Source organism: Doryrhamphus excisus, chromosome 14 (genome assembly GCF_030265055.1).
Source record: "Doryrhamphus excisus isolate RoL2022-K1 chromosome 14, RoL_Dexc_1.0, whole genome shotgun sequence".
NCBI classification, from domain to species: Eukaryota; Metazoa; Chordata; class Actinopteri; order Syngnathiformes; family Syngnathidae; genus Doryrhamphus; species Doryrhamphus excisus.
Window position 1 is genome coordinate 5315427 of NC_080479.1, and position 19574 is coordinate 5335000.

Sequence of the window (19574 nt, forward strand, 5' to 3'; positions counted from 1 at the left end):
GGAAGTGAACAAATGTAACAGTTAGTGATTGTAAAAGTACCAGATGGAGGGGTAGGATTTAATAAGCTTTGCTTCTTCCTACTCCTTTTGGACGTGTGGAACTGGAAACTGATTTGACAAAAAAAAAAAAATTAAAAAAAACTTAAACTATATTAGGAAAGCAGGAAGTGAACAAATGTAACAGTTAGTGATTGTAAAAGTACCAGATGGAGGGGTAGGATTTAATAAGCTTTGCTTCTTCCTACTCCTTTTGGACGTGTGGAACTGGAAACTGATTTGACAAAAAATAAAAAATAAAAAACTTAAACTATATTAGGAAAGCAGGAAGTGAACAAATGTAACAGTTAGTGATTGTAAAAGTACCAGATGGAGGGGTAGGATTTAATAAGCTTTGCTTCTTCCTACTCCTTTTGGACGTGTGGAACTGGAAACTGATTTGACAAAAAAAAAAAAATTAAAAAAAACTTAAACTATATTAGGAAAGCAGGAAGTGAACAAATGTAACAGTTAGTGATTGTAAAAGTACCAGATGGAGGGGTAGGATTTAATAAGATTTGCTTCTTCCTACTCCTTTTGGACATGTGGAACTGGAAACTGATTTGACAAAAAAAAAAAATTAAAAAAAACTTAAACTATATTAGGAAAGCAGGAAGTGAACAAATGTAAGAGTTAGTGATTGTAAAAGTACCAGATGGAGGGGTAGGATTTAATAAGCTTTGCTTCTTCCTACTCCTTTTGGACGTGTGGAACTGGAAACTGATTTGACAAAAAATAAAAATAAAAAAAAACTTAAACTATATTAGGAAAGCAGGAAGTGAACAAATGTAACAGTTAGTGATTGTAAAAGTACCAGATGGAGGGGTAGGATTTAGTAAGCTTTGCTTCTTCCTACTCCTTTTGGACATGTGGAACTGGAAACTGATTTGACAAAAAAAAAAAAATAAAAAACTTAAACTATATTAGGAAAGCAGGAAGTGAACAAATGTAACAGTTAGTGATTGTAAAAGTACCAGATGGAGGGGTAGGATTTAATAAGCTTTGCTTCTTCCTACTCCTTTTGGACGTGTGGAACTGGAAACTGATTTGACAAAAAAAAAAAATTAAAAAAAACTTAAACTATATTAGGAAAGCAGGAAGTGAACAAATGTAACAGTTAGTGATTGTAAAAGTACCAGATGGAGGGGTAGGATTTAATAAGATTTGCTTCTTCCTACTCCTTTTGGACATGTGGAACTGGAAACTGATTTGACAAAAAAAAAAAATTAAAAAAAACTTAAACTATATTAGGAAAGCAGGAAGTGAACAAATGTAAGAGTTAGTGATTGTAAAAGTACCAGATGGAGGGGTAGGATTTAATAAGCTTTGCTTCTTCCTACTCCTTTTGGACGTGTGGAACTGGAAACTGATTTGACAAAAAATAAAAATAAAAAAAACTTAAACTATATTAGGAAAGCAGGAAGTGAACAAATGTAACAGTTAGTGATTGTAAAAGTACCAGATGGAGGGGTAGGATTTAGTAAGCTTTGCTTCTTCCTACTCCTTTTGGACATGTGGAACTGGAAACTGATTTGACAAAAAAAAAAAAAAAAAAAAAACTTAAACTATATTAGGAAAGCAGGAAGTGAACAAATGTAAGAGTTAGTGATTGTAAAAGTACCAGATGGAGGGGTAGGATTCAGTAAGCTTTGCTTCTTCCTACTCCTTTTGGACATGTGGAACTGGAAACTGATTAGACAAAAAAAAAATTAAAAAAAACTTAAACTATATTGGGAAAGCAGGAAGTGAACAAATGTAACAGTTAGTGATTGTAAAAGTACCAGATGGAGGGGTAGGATTCAGTAAGCTTTGCTTCTTCCTACTCCTTTTGGACGTGTGGAACTGGAAACTGATTTGACAAAAAAAAAACAAAAAAAAACTTAAACTATATTAGGAAAGCAGGAAGTGAACAAATGTAAGAGTTAGTGATTGTAAAAGTACCAGATGGAGGGGTAGGATTTAATAAGCTTTGCTTCTTCCTACTCCTTTTGGACATGTGGAACTGGAAACTGATTTGACAAAAAAATAAAAAATAAAAAAAACTTAAACTATATTGGGAAAGCAGGAAGTGAACAAATGTAACAGTTCGTGATTGGAAAAGTACCAGATGGAGGGGTAGGATTTAATAAGCGTTGCTTCTTCCTACTCCTTTTGGACGTGTGGAACTGGAAACTGATTTGACAAAAAAAAAAAAATTAAAAAAAACTTAAACTATATTGGGAAAGCAGGAAGTGAACAAATGTAAGAGTTAGTGATTGTAAAAGTAGCAGATGGAGGGGTAGGATTCAGTAAGCTTTGCTTCCTCCTACTCCTTTTGGACGTGTGGAACTGGGAACTGATTTGACAAAAAAACAAAAAAAAACAATACTTAAACTATATTGGGAAAGCAGGAAGTGAACAAATGTAACAGTTAGTGATTGTAAAAGTAGCAGATGGAGGGGTAGGATTTAATAAGATTTGCTTCTTCCTACTCCTTTTGGACATGTGGAACTGGAAACTGATTTGACAAAAAAAAAATAAAAAAAAACTTAAACTATATTGGGAAAGCAGGAAGTGAACAAATGTAAGTGTTAGTGATTGTAAAAGTACCAGATGGAGGGGTAGGATTTAATAAGATTTGCTTCTTCCTACTCCTTTTGGACGTGTGGAACTGGAAACTGATTTGACAAAAAAAAAAAAATTAAAAAAAACTTAAACTATATTAGGAAAGCAGGAAGTGAACAAATGTAAGAGTTAGTGATTGTAAAAGTAGCAGATGGAGGGGTAGGATTTAATAAGATTTGCTTCTTCCTACTCCTTTTGGACATGTGAAACTGGGAACTGATTACACCCAAAAGAGGAATTGTGTATGGTGGGCAAACCCCCCCCAAAATGTGGTATCCCTTTAAATTGGAGAGGCCGTGTTCCCTCTCATGTCGTTGCAGAACATTTCTGCCAAAACATTTGATCTTTACTGTTCCTCGATTGTGTCTTGCAAATACATATATGGTCAATTTGCCAGTGATGTCGTTGAGGCCCCAAGCGCCCCTGATGTGCTGAGTTGGAGGTAACGTGGTTTTGCCTCCTTGCAGTGCAACACTCAAACGATGGCAACAACGTTATGCAAATATTTGCCAGTGAAAGGAGGCGGAGTGGAGAGATGGCGAGACAGGAACTGAACAGCAGTAGCGGTGCAAATTGTTTTGGGGGGTTAATGTGTATTACCGCTCGGGGGGCGGGGGGGTCCATTTGGCGCTGCCTTTGATGAAGAGTGTGGAAAAGCAGAGCACGGCAGAGAAACATGGCTGCAGCAGGAGAGTCCGAGGCAAAGCTGGAAGTAACAATTTATCAGTGTCTTAACTGTATTTATTTTGTGTGAGTAAGCGGTTATCTGTGTAGCATTATAGAGTGTGCATACAGGGAGTTGCTAATAGCCTGCATTGTTAGCTAGCTCATATTCACTTGTTTCGTGTTATAATGCACAGAAATTGGAAATAAGTATGTGTTTGGATTGTGAATGATGGGCAAAATAAAATGAAAAAGTGTCTTTCCCTTTTAACAATCTCTCTGTGAAATTAAACCCAGAATCAACGCTGCCAAACAACGAAAGGCTAACGCAGAAACAACAGTCAGTAAGTCACAATTTATCAGTGTCTTAACTGTATTTATTTTGTGTGAGTAAGCGGTTGTCTGTGTAGCATTATAGCGTGTGCATACAGGGAGCTCACCGAGTCTGGAGTTGCTAACAGCCTAGCTCATATTCACTTGTTTCATCGTGTTATAACGCACAGGAAAGGGAAATAAATATGTGTTTGGATTGTGAATGATGGGCAAAATAAAATTGAAAAAGTTCCGTTCCCTTTTAACAATTTCTCTGTGAAATTAAACCCAGAATCGACGCTGCCAAACAACAAAAGGCTAACGCAGAAACAACACTATACTCACACAAAAAATACCCTATTTTCTGGACTATAAGTCGCCCCGGAGTATAAGTCGCACAATGCCAAAAATGCATCATTAGTTAGAAAAAAAACATACATAAGTCGCACTGGAGTATAAGTGGCATTTGTGGAGGGTAATTTATTTTCCCAACTACCAAACAGACAAGACCAAAAACAGACATTAGGTCCTCTTGGAAGGCACGTTGTAACAATAAAAGATATGCTAACACAATGCTTATTCAGCTACACAAAAAATAAACAAAGTAAATAAAATAAGTGGATAAAATAAAATAAGTATAAGTGGCAGAAAAAGCCAACCTATGAAAAAAAGTGCGGCTTATAGTAGAAATACGGTACTTGTATGATGACCTATGCCGCCGACCTGTGGCCAAGTGGTTGCATGGTGGCCACACAGTCAGAACAGTGGATGGAGATACTACATGTACCACATGTGTAGTACTGCCACGCCCTCATCAAAATAAGCCAATATTTGTGTATGTTGTCATGTAATGTTTATGTTTTGGTGACACTTCATTGTCATCGTTGGGTTTTTCCAAATGTGATCAGAATGTTTTGAATGCTGTTGAAATACGTGAAATTACCGTATTTTCCCAAATATAAGTCGCACTTTTCTATAAGGTTGGCTGTTCCTGCCACTTATACTCCAAAGCGACTTATACATGAAAAAACCTTTTCTGTTCTACTTTTGGTCAAGTCGTTTGTCAAATAAATTACCCGCAAAAAAAAAATTGTATGTATAATATAATAATTAAAATAATTAAAATAAAATACAGTAAACCTGGGATATATCGCATTCAATTGTTCCCACTGGTTTTGTCCGATATAAGCGAAATCCGTTATATGCGTATACCGGAAAATGTCCGTTTTACGCATATATGGGATTTATATCCGGTATATGCGTAAATGGGATTTTATCCGTTATAAAAAGGCACTTCCTTGACTATGTTTCCAATGTACCTGGACGCGCAGGCAACGCTGCAAACGCTGCAAATGACGTCGTATAGCGGCCTGTCACCATTCGGCGAATCGGAGCGCCACGATGCGGCCATCCGATATATGCCAGGGAAATTTCATGGAAATGCATTGGAACTGGACTGGAGATTTTGTCCGAAATAGGCGAAATCCGTTATAAAAAATCCGATATATGCAATGAATTTTTATTGGAAATGCATTACAGAAAAATAGGTTCTTTTTTATCTGTCCGTTGTGAGCCAATTTCCGATATATCCGAGTCCGATATATCCGAGGTTTACTGTATAATCTTTGGGGGCGGCACGGAAGACGAGTGGTTAGCGCACAGACCTCACAGCTAGGAGACCAGGGTTCAATTCCACCCTTGGCCATCTCTGTGTGGAGTTTGCATGTTCTCCCCGTGCATGCGTGGGTTTTCTCCGGGTACTCCGGTTTCCTCCCACATTCCAAAAACATGCTAAACAAAACAAGCTTACTTCCTAGTACACCCCTCTGGTATCAACTGAACGTAAACAGCTTTACGCTGCCTGTGTGCCACTGCAAAAATAAAAAAAATGACTTACAATTTCATTCATTTTCTACCGCTTCTCCTCTCGAGAGTTGTGGGGGGTGCTGGAGCCTATCCCAGCTGCGTTCAGGCGAGAGGCAGGGTCCACCCTGGACTGGTGGCCAGCCAATCCCAGGGCACATATAGACAAACAACCATTCACACTCACATTCATACCTATGGACAATTGGGAGTGGCCAGAAATGGCCGAGGGTGGAATCGAACTTGGGTCTCCTAGCTGTGAGGCCTGCGTGCTAAACACCGTTTGCCGTGCAGTCTGATTTATGCACATATTGATCACAATTTGTTTAATTATTAGATTTAAATTATCATAAAAATGTTCATAAATTATCATAAAAAAGGCCTCACAGCGAGGAGACACAAGTTCAATTCCCTCCTCGGGCATCTCTGTGTGGAGTTTGCATGTTCTCCCCGTGCATGCTAGGTTAATTGACCATAGGTATGAATGTGGGTGGGATATCAATAACAGACACAAATAACTGATCATGTCATAATTCTAATAATAATTGTTGATGTTGGCGTACAAATATGACAGGCCACTTATACATTATCAATGACTAGCCAGGACGTGGTGTCCTGTGGGGGGGGGGGGCAACAAAGCTGTGACGGGGACCAAACAAGACAAACCATCACTGGTGTCTAATCCACGCACAGTAAGAGTGTATGTGAATGGTTGCTAGGCAACAGCAACAGCCGGATTCTCTTCCTTTTGCAGTCGGGGGGGGGGGGCGGCTTTCTGGATGTATGCAATTTCTGAAAATGTTTTTAAATGAAATTTCAATGAATTATTTCATCCTGTTGGACTTTTTATTTGACAAAGAAGAAAGTGAACCTAATAAAACGCTGCTAGCCTCCGGCGTTTTAGCGAGCGATTTAGCATCGTAGCTCACCATCCGTGCTCTCCGAGTGCCATTTCACATTTGTCATTTGTGCCAGGAGCAGCAGGGAATCGCACACTTTGGTCGTATGAATTTATTTCTGTCATGCAGTCCTGGCGGGGTTGTTGTGCTGCTTCCACCACGATGTGCTGCTACTGCCTCTTCCAGGCAACGCTTCATGGTCTTGGAGTACAGTAATCCCTCCTTCATCACCATCAATTGGTTCCTAATAACCTTGTTCAATATATGAGTCAATGTTCATAAATTGAATATTATGGTAGTTGGAGTATACAAAAACTATGGTGACTTTCTAAATACGTGTTTTTAATGTTTGAGCCCTTAGACATGAAATATCACCCCAATAGTCACTTGTACACTCCACTACCTCGTTATAGTTAACCTCCATCATTTTTTATTCAAAACTTGTTTCAAATGGAATGGAGGACAACGACAAAGGAGACAAAATGCGCCACTTCCAAATGGGATGACAGTAAAATCTTTATTTCACTCGGCCTCAGCCATGGCATGTCGGCCTTGGCCATGGCATGTCTGTCTCGGCCACGTCATGTCGGTCTCGGCCACGTCATGTCGACCTCGGCATGTCGGTCTCAGCCATGGCATGTCGGTCTCGGCCACGTCATGTCGGCCTCGGCATGTCGGTCTCGGCCATGGCATGTCGGCCTCGGCCATGTCATGTCGGTCTTGGCCATGTCATTCGGTCTCGGCCACGTCATGTCGGTCTCGGCCACGTCATGTCGGTCTCGGCCACGGCATGTCGGTCTCGGCCACGGCATGTTGGTCTCGGCCACGTCATGTCGGTCTCGGCCACGTCATGTCGGCCTCGGCATGTCGGCCTCGGCATGTCGGCCTCGGCATGTCGGTCTCAGCCATGGCATGTCGGTCTCAGCCATGGCATGTCGGTCTCGGCCACGTCATGTCGGCCTCGGCATGTCGGTCTCGGCCATGGCATGTCGGCCTCGGCCATGTCATGTCGGTCTTGGCCATGTCATTCGGTCTCGGCCACGTCATGTCGGTCTCGGCCACGGCATGTTGGTCTCGGCCATGGCATGTCGGTCTCGGCCACGTCATGTCGGCCTCGGCATGTCGGCCTCGGCATGTCGGTCTCAGCCATGGCATGTCGGTCTCGGCCACGTCATGTCGGTCTCGGCCACGTCATGTCGGTCTCGGCCACGTCATGTCGGCCTCGGCATGTCGGCCTCGGCATGTCGGTCTCAGCCACGGCATGTTGGTCTCGGCCATGGCATGTCGGTCTCGGCCACGTCATGTCGGTCTCGGCCACGTCATGTCGGCCTCGACATGTCGGCCTCAGCCATGGCATGTCGGTCTCGGCCATGGCATGTCGGTCTCGGCCATGGCATGTCGGTCTCTGCCACGTCATGTCGGTCTCTGCCACGTCATGTCGGCCTCGGCATGTCGGCCTCGGCATGTCGGTCTCAGCCACGGCATGTTGGTCTCGGCCATGGCATGTCGGTCTCGGCCACGTCATGTCGGTCTCGGCCACGTCATGTCGGCCTCGGCATGTCGGCCTCAGCCATGGCATGTCGGTCTCGGCCATGGCATGTCGGTCTCTGCCACGTCATGTCGGCCTCGGCTACGTCATGTCGGCCACGTCATGTCGGTCTCTGCCACGTCATGTCGGCCTCGGCTACGTCATGTCGGCCACGTCATGTCGGTCTCGGCCACGGCATATCGGTCTCGGCATGTCGGTCTCGGCCACGGCATGTCTGTCTTGGCCACGGCATGTCGGTCTCTGCCACGTCATGTCGGCCTCGGCTACGTCATGTCGGCCACGTCATGTCGGTCTCGGCCACGGCATGTCGGTCTCGGCATGTCGGCCACGGCATGTCGGTCTCGGCCACGGCATGTCTGTCTTGGCCACGGCATGTCGGTCTCGGCCACTCCATTTCTGTCTGTCAGAAAGGACGCGTGTATTCGTCATAGCATCACACTTGGAATAACACCAGTCGGGAATAACACCAGTCTGGAATAACACCAGTCTGGAATAACACCAGTCGGGAATAACACCAGTATGGAATAACTCCAAATTGTTGGAGTCCATCTGCGTCCGAGATGGAAGTGGCTAATTGATAACTGTGCTGGTTTGCTAATGTATTTAATATATTCAATGATATTTATATTTACATCAGAATCACATCTGTTGATATAATAGATTTAGGAAATTATATTTCAAATATTGAAATTGCACTTGTTTATCTGTCACAAAATAAACCATAAATATCTGAAGTTGTTTTTCATAAGATATTCGATATAAAGTATGACGTAAGACAACAAGGTTCCAATGATGGTGGCTTGTCTCTTCTCCTCATGCTCCCATCATCCCTGACCACATTCCGGCAGTCGTCAGCCAGCATGACGGATTCCACTTCTCTGTCCTGGTGGAATAGATGGGAATACAAAACGTGTATCTTCAGTGACACACGGCAACCAAGGGTTTTGGTTTGCCACCAGCTGCTTATAATGACTGTGATGACTCCTCATCCTGACTCGCCGTAGATGGTGATCCAAAGTAGGGATCGACCGATATGGTTTTTTTGGGGCCGATGCCGATATTGATTTTTTTCCATCATGCTTAGCCTATGGCCGATTTTGCTTGGGCCGATATTTGTGGCCGATACTGCTTTTGATCCCGCAATTTACATGAAAAAATAACCATGATAACAAATATTACCCCGGCGGATGCCTGACTGTGAATCATGCGGTGGAAAAATGTATCGGCGAACCCACGCGCGTATCGGCCGATACCGATTCAAGGAAAAAACACAAATATCAGCCGGAAATATGGTGTATTATTTACATCATTCAAATGGTCAGTCAAGAAAACAAATGAACAGCAGTTAGCCTGGTTAGCATTTAGCATATCCGTTCCATAATGCTGTATACATAACATGATGCCTTTTGTCTTTGCCTCTTTTGTCCTCTTGCTAAATTGTGCACCTAAAGGCTTTGACCTTCATTTCTTCGTGTTTAGTTGACACACATTAGTGATGCTGAGTCATCACCCCCCCCCCCCAACCCCCCCTCCCAACACCTCATCTCGCAGTCGAGGCTAAACCAACTCACCACAATGACTCATCACAATTCACTCCTTTTTATTGAACAGTTTGGAGACTCTTGGCCTGACATATTCATATGACATATTCATATGACATATTCATATGACATATTCATATGACATATGAATATATTTGGCCCCCACCATAGTTTGGTTGAAGCACGGTAACTCTGTAGCCACAAGCTGGAACAAATATTGATGGGAAACGGAGAAAGAAAGGAGTATTTACATTGCTAATGTTAGCTTAAAAGCCCTGGCAGATGGCTCTTGTAGCAAGACCAAACTTATTTGTATTTCACATTTTGACATTTCTGTGATGATTTTGGCATTGAACTTCCAGCTAAATCGGACTTCCATGAACGAGGTCGACGCCCCTAAAATACCCGTTCAGTCCGTTCAGTTGCAAATGCTTTTTTTTGTGATTGGCTGGAGAGTCAGTTCACCGTTTCTTTTGCAGGGCGGGACTATCTACGTGCTTATCCTATCGTCGCGTCTCGCTCTGTGGGTGGGTGGGGTTAGCCGAGTGATAGACCGAGACCGAGAGATTGACGGACACTGTCGGTGACCTCGTTCATTCCTTTCACAAAAAAGAACTAGTTCTTTTGACCCGTTCGTTCATGACCGACACACCTCTAGTCATCACGTGTTGTTGCGTTGTTGAGGCGGAACCAACGTGAACATGAGTGAACCGACTGACTCGACACGGCGGACCGGGTCTATGCACAGGGGAGATCACAGGCTAACCACCAATTGACCCAAATGACCGAAACGAATGAAATAACCGAAATGACCGGATCTTTTTCCTGAATGAACTGGAATGATCGGGTTCACTGAAATGAAATGTTTTGCCCACCAGTGCTCAGGAGGCAAGTGAATACCCAATGCCCTCTAGACGTGGCCAAAACACCAAATAAGAAATGTGGAAGAAAAACAAGCCCTGGTTTCACACCAGGAGATGTAGAAATGGAACCACTAAATAAAAGACCTCAGAAGAACATGGAAAGCAATACTTTGTGTGGTTATCATGAAAGAAGCTGCTTTAAGCCGTGGTATTCTGGTGGTACTATGACTCCGCCATGCTACTCTTGACCTCCTCTTCCAGTGGTGCCAAAGGAGGGAACGGTGCTCGGAACGCTTTGAGTGCACTCTCACAAGAGCCAAGCGTTCCAGGCTTTAGGATGTAAGTGGACCCAGACACGGTACTACATTTGTACCACATTACTACAAATTGTAAAAATGCAAATCCCTATTAGCACGGCTCCATGATTGCCCTTTGGGTCCCGGCATGCTGCAGCCTGCAAAGTCAAGCGGGAATCAATTAACTCACCTGGCACTGCGGCCATTGTTGGACAACGCTACACAACGCAACGCACAGGAGATCCGGACCGCCGCATTTGGCAGGGACCATCCATATCCACTCATGTTTTCCTGTCCGGGTGAGCTGGGGTCTATGGTGGCAGTTCTGATGCTATGATAGCAACATGCTAAAATACAGTAGCACCTTTTGATGGTTTCCTAGTATTGTTATTACAGCTGTAAAATGTCTTATCTGAAGTCATTGCAACCTTGTAGTATAACATGATAAAAGTGGAACATACGGTATTTCAAATAAAGAAGGGATTTTAGTCTCAATAATAAATAAATGCAGTTCTCAATGCAGTCCACTGTGACTAAGGAGTCCTTGTGGAATTATTGCAAATATGCAACATATTCCTACATTTCATTCATCCATCTCCATTTTTACATTCCAATGTTTCAAACTCCACCAACTGCTCCCACATTCCAGCATCCAAATGTTCAGCTCGTTCAGGATATATAGGCAATGGATCTGGAATTTTCACAAAAATCTACCCATTTTTACATCATTCATATTTTCTGTGACATTTTTCCCATTGAAATGAATAAACAGTTCTAATGACGCCCCCTATTGGTGGGAAATCATTTTATATGATGTCATGATGTGCTATATATATCACTATATTGACACTTACTATGGTACCCATTATGGCATTGGATGCTCATATCACCTAGTACTTCCGTACGAGGTGCATTATTAAAAAAAAAACAAAAAAAAACCTTAAACTGTATTATGGAAAGCAGGAAGTGAACAAATGTAAGAGTTAGTGATTGTTAAAGTATCAGATGGAGGGGTAGGATTTAATAAGCTTTGCTTCTTCCTACTCCTTTTGGACATGTGGAACTGGGAACTGATTATGGGATGCACTCAATTGGAATCTGATGCATGTTCAAATGAAATAAAACCATTACCATTACCATTACCATTACCATTACCATATGAACATTTCCCATCAAAGTTCAGGCTGCATTTGTAAAAAAGAATTTGTTCTTAAATTGTTTGCCTGGGTAAATAAAGGTAAAATAAATCCAAATAAACTTTGGGGATATAATGTATGTAGTATATGTGTTCACCCACCTCAATGATGCGTATCCTTATCCTACTTAAGAGTGGGCAGGGTATAAAGTGGAAGTGGGTGGAGCTTAAAGTTGTACGTTATTTTAAGTCTGAAATAGATTTGGATTGCTGATAAGTTGCTACGTATATGTATATTTTATTATTCAGCAATATGTGTATGTGAATATGGATAATGACGGAATGTCCTCGTTTCGGACTCGTATTGGGTGAAAATGCAGTATCTGTACGGGATACTCATTGATAACGATTATCCGGCTCATCCATATCAGTATTCCATGTAACACTCTGGTCACGTCCCAATCCCGTGGTTGTTGGTTCCATCCTCGTAGATCAATGGATGTCCACGTATTTCTTTGCATTTTCCAGTTGAGCTCCATCGTTTCGCCATCTGCTCATCATTTCTACGATTTCTACTTCGCTAGTTCATTCATCCAATACTTTTTGGGATGTTACTTTTCTTACTTGCTCCATAAGTACGACACTTATGGACACAACCCGTCTGACCGCCATGCTTCCGCTACACGGAATGAATGAAATGACCAAAATGAAAGAAATGAACAAAATGACTGAAATGAATGAAATGAACGAAATGACCAAAAAGAATGAAATGGCCGAAATGACCAAAACGACCAAAACGAATGAAATTTCCGAAATGAACTAAATGAATGAAATGACTGAAAAGAACAAAATGACCCAAAAGAACAAAATGACCGAAATGACTGAAACTAACGAAATGACTGAAACGAACGAAATGACTGAAACGAACGAAATGACTAAAATGAATGAAATGACCAAAATGAAAGAAATGAACAAAATGACTGAAATGAATGAAATAAACGAAATGGCCAAAATGAACGAAATGACTGAAATGACCAAAATGACCAAAACGACCAAAACGAATGAAATTTCCGAAATGACCCAAAAGAACGAAATGACCGAAATGAACAAAACGATCGAAAAGAACGAAATGAACGAAATGACTGAAATGAACGAAATGACTGAAACGAACGAAATGACTAAAATGAATGAAATGACCAAAATGAAAGAAATGAACAAAATGACTGAAATGAATGAAATAAACGAAATGACTGAAATGAACGAAATGACCGAAATGAACAAAATGACTGAAATGAATGAAATAAACGAAATGACCAAAAAGAATGAAATGGCCGAAATGGCCGAAATGACCGAAATGACCGAAATGACCGAAATGAACGAAATGACTGAAACGAATGAAATGACTGAAACAAACGAAATGACTGAAATGACCGAAATGACCAAAACGACCAAAACGAATGAAATTTCCGAAATGAACTAAATGAATGAAATGACTGAAAAGAACAAAATGACCCAAAAGAACGAAATGACCGAAATGACTGAAACGAACGAAATGACTGAAACGAACGAAATGACTAAAATGAATGAAATGACCAAAATGAAAGAAATGAACAAAATGACTGAAATGAATGAAATAAACGAAATGACCAAAAAGAATGAAATGGCCGAAATGAACGAAATGACTGAAATGACCGAAATGACCGAAATGACCAAAACGACCAAAACGAATGAAATTTCCGAAATGAACTAAACGAATGAAATGACCGAAAAGAACAAAATGACCCAAAAGTACGACACTATGGACACAACCCGTCTGACCGCCATGCTTCCGCTACACGTTTTCCCCAAACTGCGGCGCTGGTGCATGTGGTAACACGTACGTCAGGATGTAACGACCGTTTTCATCTTCTAGCCTAAAGTCAAATTGTTGTGTAATGCCAGACATGTCATACTCCAGTGTATTGTTCCTGGAACTAAACGAGTACATTTGTGTTTTTTTCCCAGGTGGAAAGATGGTGGCCTTCTTTCTTCTTGTCTTCTTGGCTGTGTCGCCCTTACTCGGCGTACCTGCACACAATACATCTGCTGGTAATGACTCCGTCTGCTCCTCGTCTTCTTTCACTCATCATCTCACTCAGTCTGGAGGAAACAGTTGTTGCTTCGGCACCACGCTCGATTTCATGAAAGGTTTTATGTCTTTTATGTTGGCGCACGCTTGCTAGTCCATGTTGATAAACACTAGCGTGCAGGGAATTGAATAGCGGGAGAGACACTGGCCCCTTGGGACCGTTTGTGGTCTTAACTAATGAAACACGGGCTGCACGGTGGACGAGTGGTTAGCGCATAGGCCTCACAGCTAGGAGACCCAAGTTCAATTCCACCCTCAGCCATCTCTGTGTGGAGTTTGCATGTTCTCCCCGTGCATGCGTGGGTTTTCTCCGGGTACTCCGGTTTCCTCCCACATTCCAAAAACTGTGAGTGTGAATGGTTGTTTGTCTGTATGTGCCCTGGGATTGGCTGGCCACCAGTCCAGCTGGGATAGGCTCCAGCACCCCCGCCACCCCTGTGAGGATAAGCGGTTGGTGTTGATGTTTTCAGGTGGTAATAAAGTTCTAAAAGAGTGTCAGACTCTGTGAGACCCCCCAAGTAGTCACATGCTAGCAGGTGCCTCGTGTGGAGGTGGGGGGTGGGGGGTGGGGGGCTCCCTGTTTGCCGTGCACACCATGCATGTCGAGGACGTACTTGACGGGGTCACGTCCACTAGTCTTTCCTGGGCTGTGGGGGTCACGTCCACTAGTCTTTCCTGGGCTGTGGGGGTCACGTCCGGTGGTCTTTCCTGGGCTGTGGGGGTCACGTCCAGTGGTCTTTCCTGGGCTGTGGGGGTCACGTCCGGTGGTCTTTCCTGGGCTGTGGGGGTCACGTCCACTAGTCTTTCCTGGGCTGTGGTGGTCACATCCAGTGGTCTTTCCTGGGCTTTGGGGGTCACGTCCAGTGGTCTTTCCTGGGCTGTGGGGGTCACGTCCGGTGGTCTTTCCTGGGCTGTGGGGGTCACGTCCACTAGTCTTTCCTGGGCTGTGGTGGTCACATCCAGTGGTCTTTCCTGGGCTTTGGGGGTCACGTCCAGTGGTCTTTCCTGGGCTGTGGGGGTCACGTCCACTAGTCTTTCCTGGGCTGTGGGGGTCACGTCCAGTGGTCTTTCCTGGGCTGTAGGGGTCACGTCCACTAGTCTTTCCTGGGCTGTGGGGGTCACGTCCAGTGGTCTTTCCTGGGCTGTAGGGGTCACGTCCGGTGGTCTTTCTTGGGCTGTGGGGGTCACGTCCACTAGTCTTTCCTGGGCTGTGGGGGTCACGTCCTGTGGTCTTTCCTGGGCTGTGGGGGTCACATCCGGTGGTCTTTCCTGGGCTGTGGGGGTCACATCCAGTGGTCTTTCCTGGGCTGTGGGGGTCACGTCCACTAGTCTTTCCTGGGCTGTGGGGGTCACGTCCACTGGTCTTTCCTGGGCTGTGGGGGTCACGTCCACTAGTCTTTCCTGGGCTGTGGGGGTCACGTCCGGTGGTCTTTCCTGGGCTGTGGGAGTCACGTCCGGTGGTCTTTCCTGGGCTGTGGGGGTCACATCCAGTGGTCTTTCCTGGGCTGTGGGGGTCACGTCCACTAGTCTTTCCTGGGCTGTGGGGGTCACGTCCACTAGTCTTTCCTGGGCTGTGGGGGTCACGTCCACTAGTCTTTCCTGGGCTGTGGGGGTCACGTCCACTAGTCTTTCCTGGGCTGTGGGGGTCACGTCCACTAGTCTTTCCTGGGCTGTGGGGGTCACGTCCAGTGGTCTTTCCTGGGCTGTGGGGGTCACGTCCACTAGTCTTTCCTGGGCTGTGGGGGTCACGTCCGGTGGTCTTTCCTGGGCTGTGGGGGTCACATCCAGTGGTCTTTCCTGTGCTGTGGGGGTCATGTCCAGTGGTCTTTCCTGGGCTGTGGGGGTCACATCCAGTGGTCTTTCCTGGGCTGTGGGGGTCACATCCAGTGGTCTTTCCTGGGCTGTGGGGGTCACGTCCGGTGGTCTTTCCTGGGCTGTGGGGGTCATGTCCAGTGGTCTTTAATGGGCTGTGGGGGTCACATCCAGTGGTCTTTCCTGGGCTGTGGGGGTCATGTCCAGTGGTCTTTAATGGGCTGTGGGGGTCACATCCAGTGGTCTTTCCTGGGCTGTGGGGGTCACGTCCAGTGGTCTTTCCTGGGCTGTGGGGGTCACGTCCGGTGGTCTTTCCTGGGCTGTGGGGGTCACGTCCGGTGGTCTTTCCTGGGCTGTGGTGAGGAATGAAGTGGATGTTTAGCATTTTGAGTGTCCCGCCTTGCTTGGACCTGTATGGAATGGTCGAGTCCAAATGGATTATCCCGTGGGAAGACACTGCAGTAAGAGTGGGGAAAATACTTGAATCAGATGTTTCCTTGGCGTCAGGCCGACGTCCAGCTCGTTGGTGCATAGTTCTTGAGTGATTAGAGTTTTTGAACTGGATTATGGGATGCTATACTGCAAAATAAGGCGCATCAAGGTCACGAGCCATCTCCATCAAAGCTGACCTCTTCATCAAAGAGTCCGTTCCCATTCTTCTGGCAGCCTCCGCTCCCCTGGGTGGCATCTTTATCGGCGGCCGTGACTTCCACAGTAATGTGCTTTATTCAAAGGCTGCTCAGGTTTGGTTCTCTGAAGGTGCCTGGATGCTGTTTGCAATACTAAGCTCCACATTTCTGCGTCTTTTCGGCCTATTTTTGCCCTTTTCCTCAAGGAGACTAAATGTGTTTGTCGTTGTTTTGTCCTTTTCCCATGCGTTATGCCGGATTATTAAGTGTCTACCCAATGCCTGCTCTAAAAAGAAAAAAGCCTGTTTTAGCAAGTGATAAGTAATGCAACATTCTATTTTTCAACTCTAATGTATTTATTCCAAAGGTTCCATTTCTTATCAATCTCAGGTACAGCAGGGGATCACGATACATTTCCAACGTGGAGGCTCACAAAATACCACACAGAAAACCAGACGACGTAAACTTTCATTCATTTTCTACCGCTTATGCTCACGAGGGTGGCGGGGGTGCTGGAGCCTATCCCACAGAGGTGGGGTACACCCTGAGATTGACTCGGTCAATCGCTTGGTCTCGGGGTCATAACCAGCTCGGATCCGGAGGGCTGTCATAGTACTTCAGATTTCAACGTACGTCATCACATGTTGTTGCGCTGTTGAGTCGGAACCAACGTGAACATGAGTGAACGGACTGACTTGACACGGCGGACCGGGTCTATGCACAGGGGGAGATCACAGGCTAACCACCAATTGACCCAAATGACTGAAATGACCGAAATGACCGAAATGACCGAAACGAATAAAATGAACGAATGAAATGAACGAAATGACCAAAACGAATGAAATTTCCGAAATGAACTAAATGAATGAAATGACCGAAAAGAACAAAATGACTGAAATGAACGAAATGACTGAAACGAACGAAATGACTAAAATGAATGAAATGACCAAAATGAAAGAAATGAACAAAATGACTGAAATGAATGAAATAAACGAAATGACCAAAAAGAATGAAATGGCCGAAATGACTGAAATGACTGAAATGACCGAAATGACCGAAATGACCAAAACGACCAAAACAAATGAAATTTCCGAAATGAACTAAATGAATGAAATGACCGAAAAGAACAAAATGACCCAAAAGAACGAAATGACCGAAATGAACAAAATTATCAAAAAGAACGAAATGACCGAAATGACCGAAATGAACGAAATGACTGAAACGAACGAAATGACTAAAATGAATGAAATGACCAAAATGAAAGAAATGAACAAAATGACTGAAATGAATGAAATAAACGACATGACCAAAAAGAATGAAATGGCCGAAATGAACGAAATGACTGAAATGAACGAAATGACCGAAATGACCGAAACGACCAAAACGAATGAAATTTCCGAAATGAACTAAACCAGGGGTGCTCACACTTTTTCAGCATGCGAGCTACTTTTAAAAAAATGATCTACCCACTACAAAAATGCAAAACATCTATTTATTTTCAAATGTATTGAGGATTATTTGTACGTACAATGTATGTTGATGTACCTTACATAACCAAATGAGCCAATATTGCAAAACACACATAATTAACTATTAACATTTTTTGTAATTACCTGAGTTTACTTTGATGACTTGCACTGAATTGAACCAGCCAGGGATGCATAGTCCGGACAGTAGCTGCTGATAGCCAGCCTCAAGCACACTTCCAAATGTTTATCAGTCATGGATAATATCCGTATCATAATATCCGTATAATATTCCATATCCGTATGGAAGTGATATGTTTTTTGCCTTTTTACTTGGTCCAGCTCCTTCACTCATTTTAGTGACCATAAACTTTAGCGAGGGCTTTAAAATCTCGCAATTCGCCGACTAGCTTAGCACTTTGCATCGTTGTTTACGCATGAGCGGTGACCTAAAGGTCAAAATTCAGTTGTCATCTGACTGGTTGTCCTGTATGTCAATCAAGTAACGGGGATGGATGATAGGCTGACATCGTAAGTTCTGCTGCACTTAGAGACGTTGTTTGATTTGATTGGTCGCCCGAAGGGCAACATTCAGTTGTCATCTGAATGGCTGCCCTGTATGTCAATCAAGTGACGGCATTGATGCTGGGATGATATTTTTTTAATGTCACGCCGCGATCGACCAGCGATCGACCAGTACCACCTCCGCGATCGACCGGTAGATCGCGATCGACTTAATGAGCACCCCTGAACTAAACGAATGAAATGACCGAAAAGAACGAAATGACTGAAATGAACAAAATGACTGAAACGAACGAAATGACTGAAACGAACGAAATGACTAAAATGAATGAAATGACCAAAATGAAAGAAATGAACAAAATGACTGAAATGAATGAAATAAACGAAATGACCAAAAAGAATGAAATGGCCGAAATGACCGAAATGACCGAAATGACCGAAATGACCGAAATGACCAAAACGACCAAAACGAATGAAATTTCCGAAATGAACTAAACGAATGAAATGACCGAAAAGAACAAAATGACCCAAAAGAACGAAATGACCAAAATGAACAAAATGATCGAAAAGAACGAAATGGCCGAAATGAACGAAATGACTGAAATGAACGAAATGACCGGAATGACCGAAATGACCGAAATGACCGAAATGAACAGATCTTTTTACTGTTGTTGCGCTGTTGAGTCGGAACCAACGTGAACATGAGTGAACGGACTGACTTGACACGGCGGACCGGGTCTATGCACAGGGGGAGATCACAGGCTAACCACCAATTGACCCAAATGACTGAAATGACCGAAATGACTGAAACAAATAAAATGAACGAATGAAATGAACGAAATGACCAAAACGAATGAAATTTCCGAAATGAACTAAATGAATGAAATGACCGAAAAGAACAAAATGACTGAAATGACTGAAATGACCGAAATGACCAAAACGACCAAAACAAATGAAATTTCCGAAATGAACTAAATGAATGAAATGACCGAAAAGAACAAAATGACCCAAAAGAACGAAATGACCGAAATGAACAAAATGATCGAAAAGAACGAAATGACCGAAATGACCGAAATGAACGAAATGACTGAAACGAACGAAATGACTAAAATGAATGAAATTACTTACGACTTACGACTTAATGAGCACCCCTGAACTAAACGAATGAAATGACCGAAAAGAACGAAATGACTGAAATGAACAAAATGACTGAAACGAACGAAATGACTGAAACGAACGAAATGACTAAAATGAAT

General features: G+C 43.5%; 1 protein-coding gene across 3 annotated transcripts in view; it reads left to right on the forward strand.

The window, feature by feature from the left end:
* The window catches only part of gabbr1b (gamma-aminobutyric acid (GABA) B receptor, 1b), a 165132-nt gene that overhangs the window by 9592 nt on the left and 135966 nt on the right, over nt 1-19574 (forward strand). For 2 of the 3 annotated variants that reach the window (XM_058047926.1, XM_058047925.1), the window contains exon 2: nt 13766-13849. The exons of the other annotated variant lie outside the window; for it this stretch is intronic. In XM_058047926.1, coding sequence (XP_057903909.1) covers nt 13774-13849 — 76 coding nt within the window. In that variant the 5' untranslated portion in view covers nt 13766-13773. The remainder of the gene's footprint in view (nt 1-13765; nt 13850-19574) is intronic. 3 annotated transcript variants of the gene reach the window in all.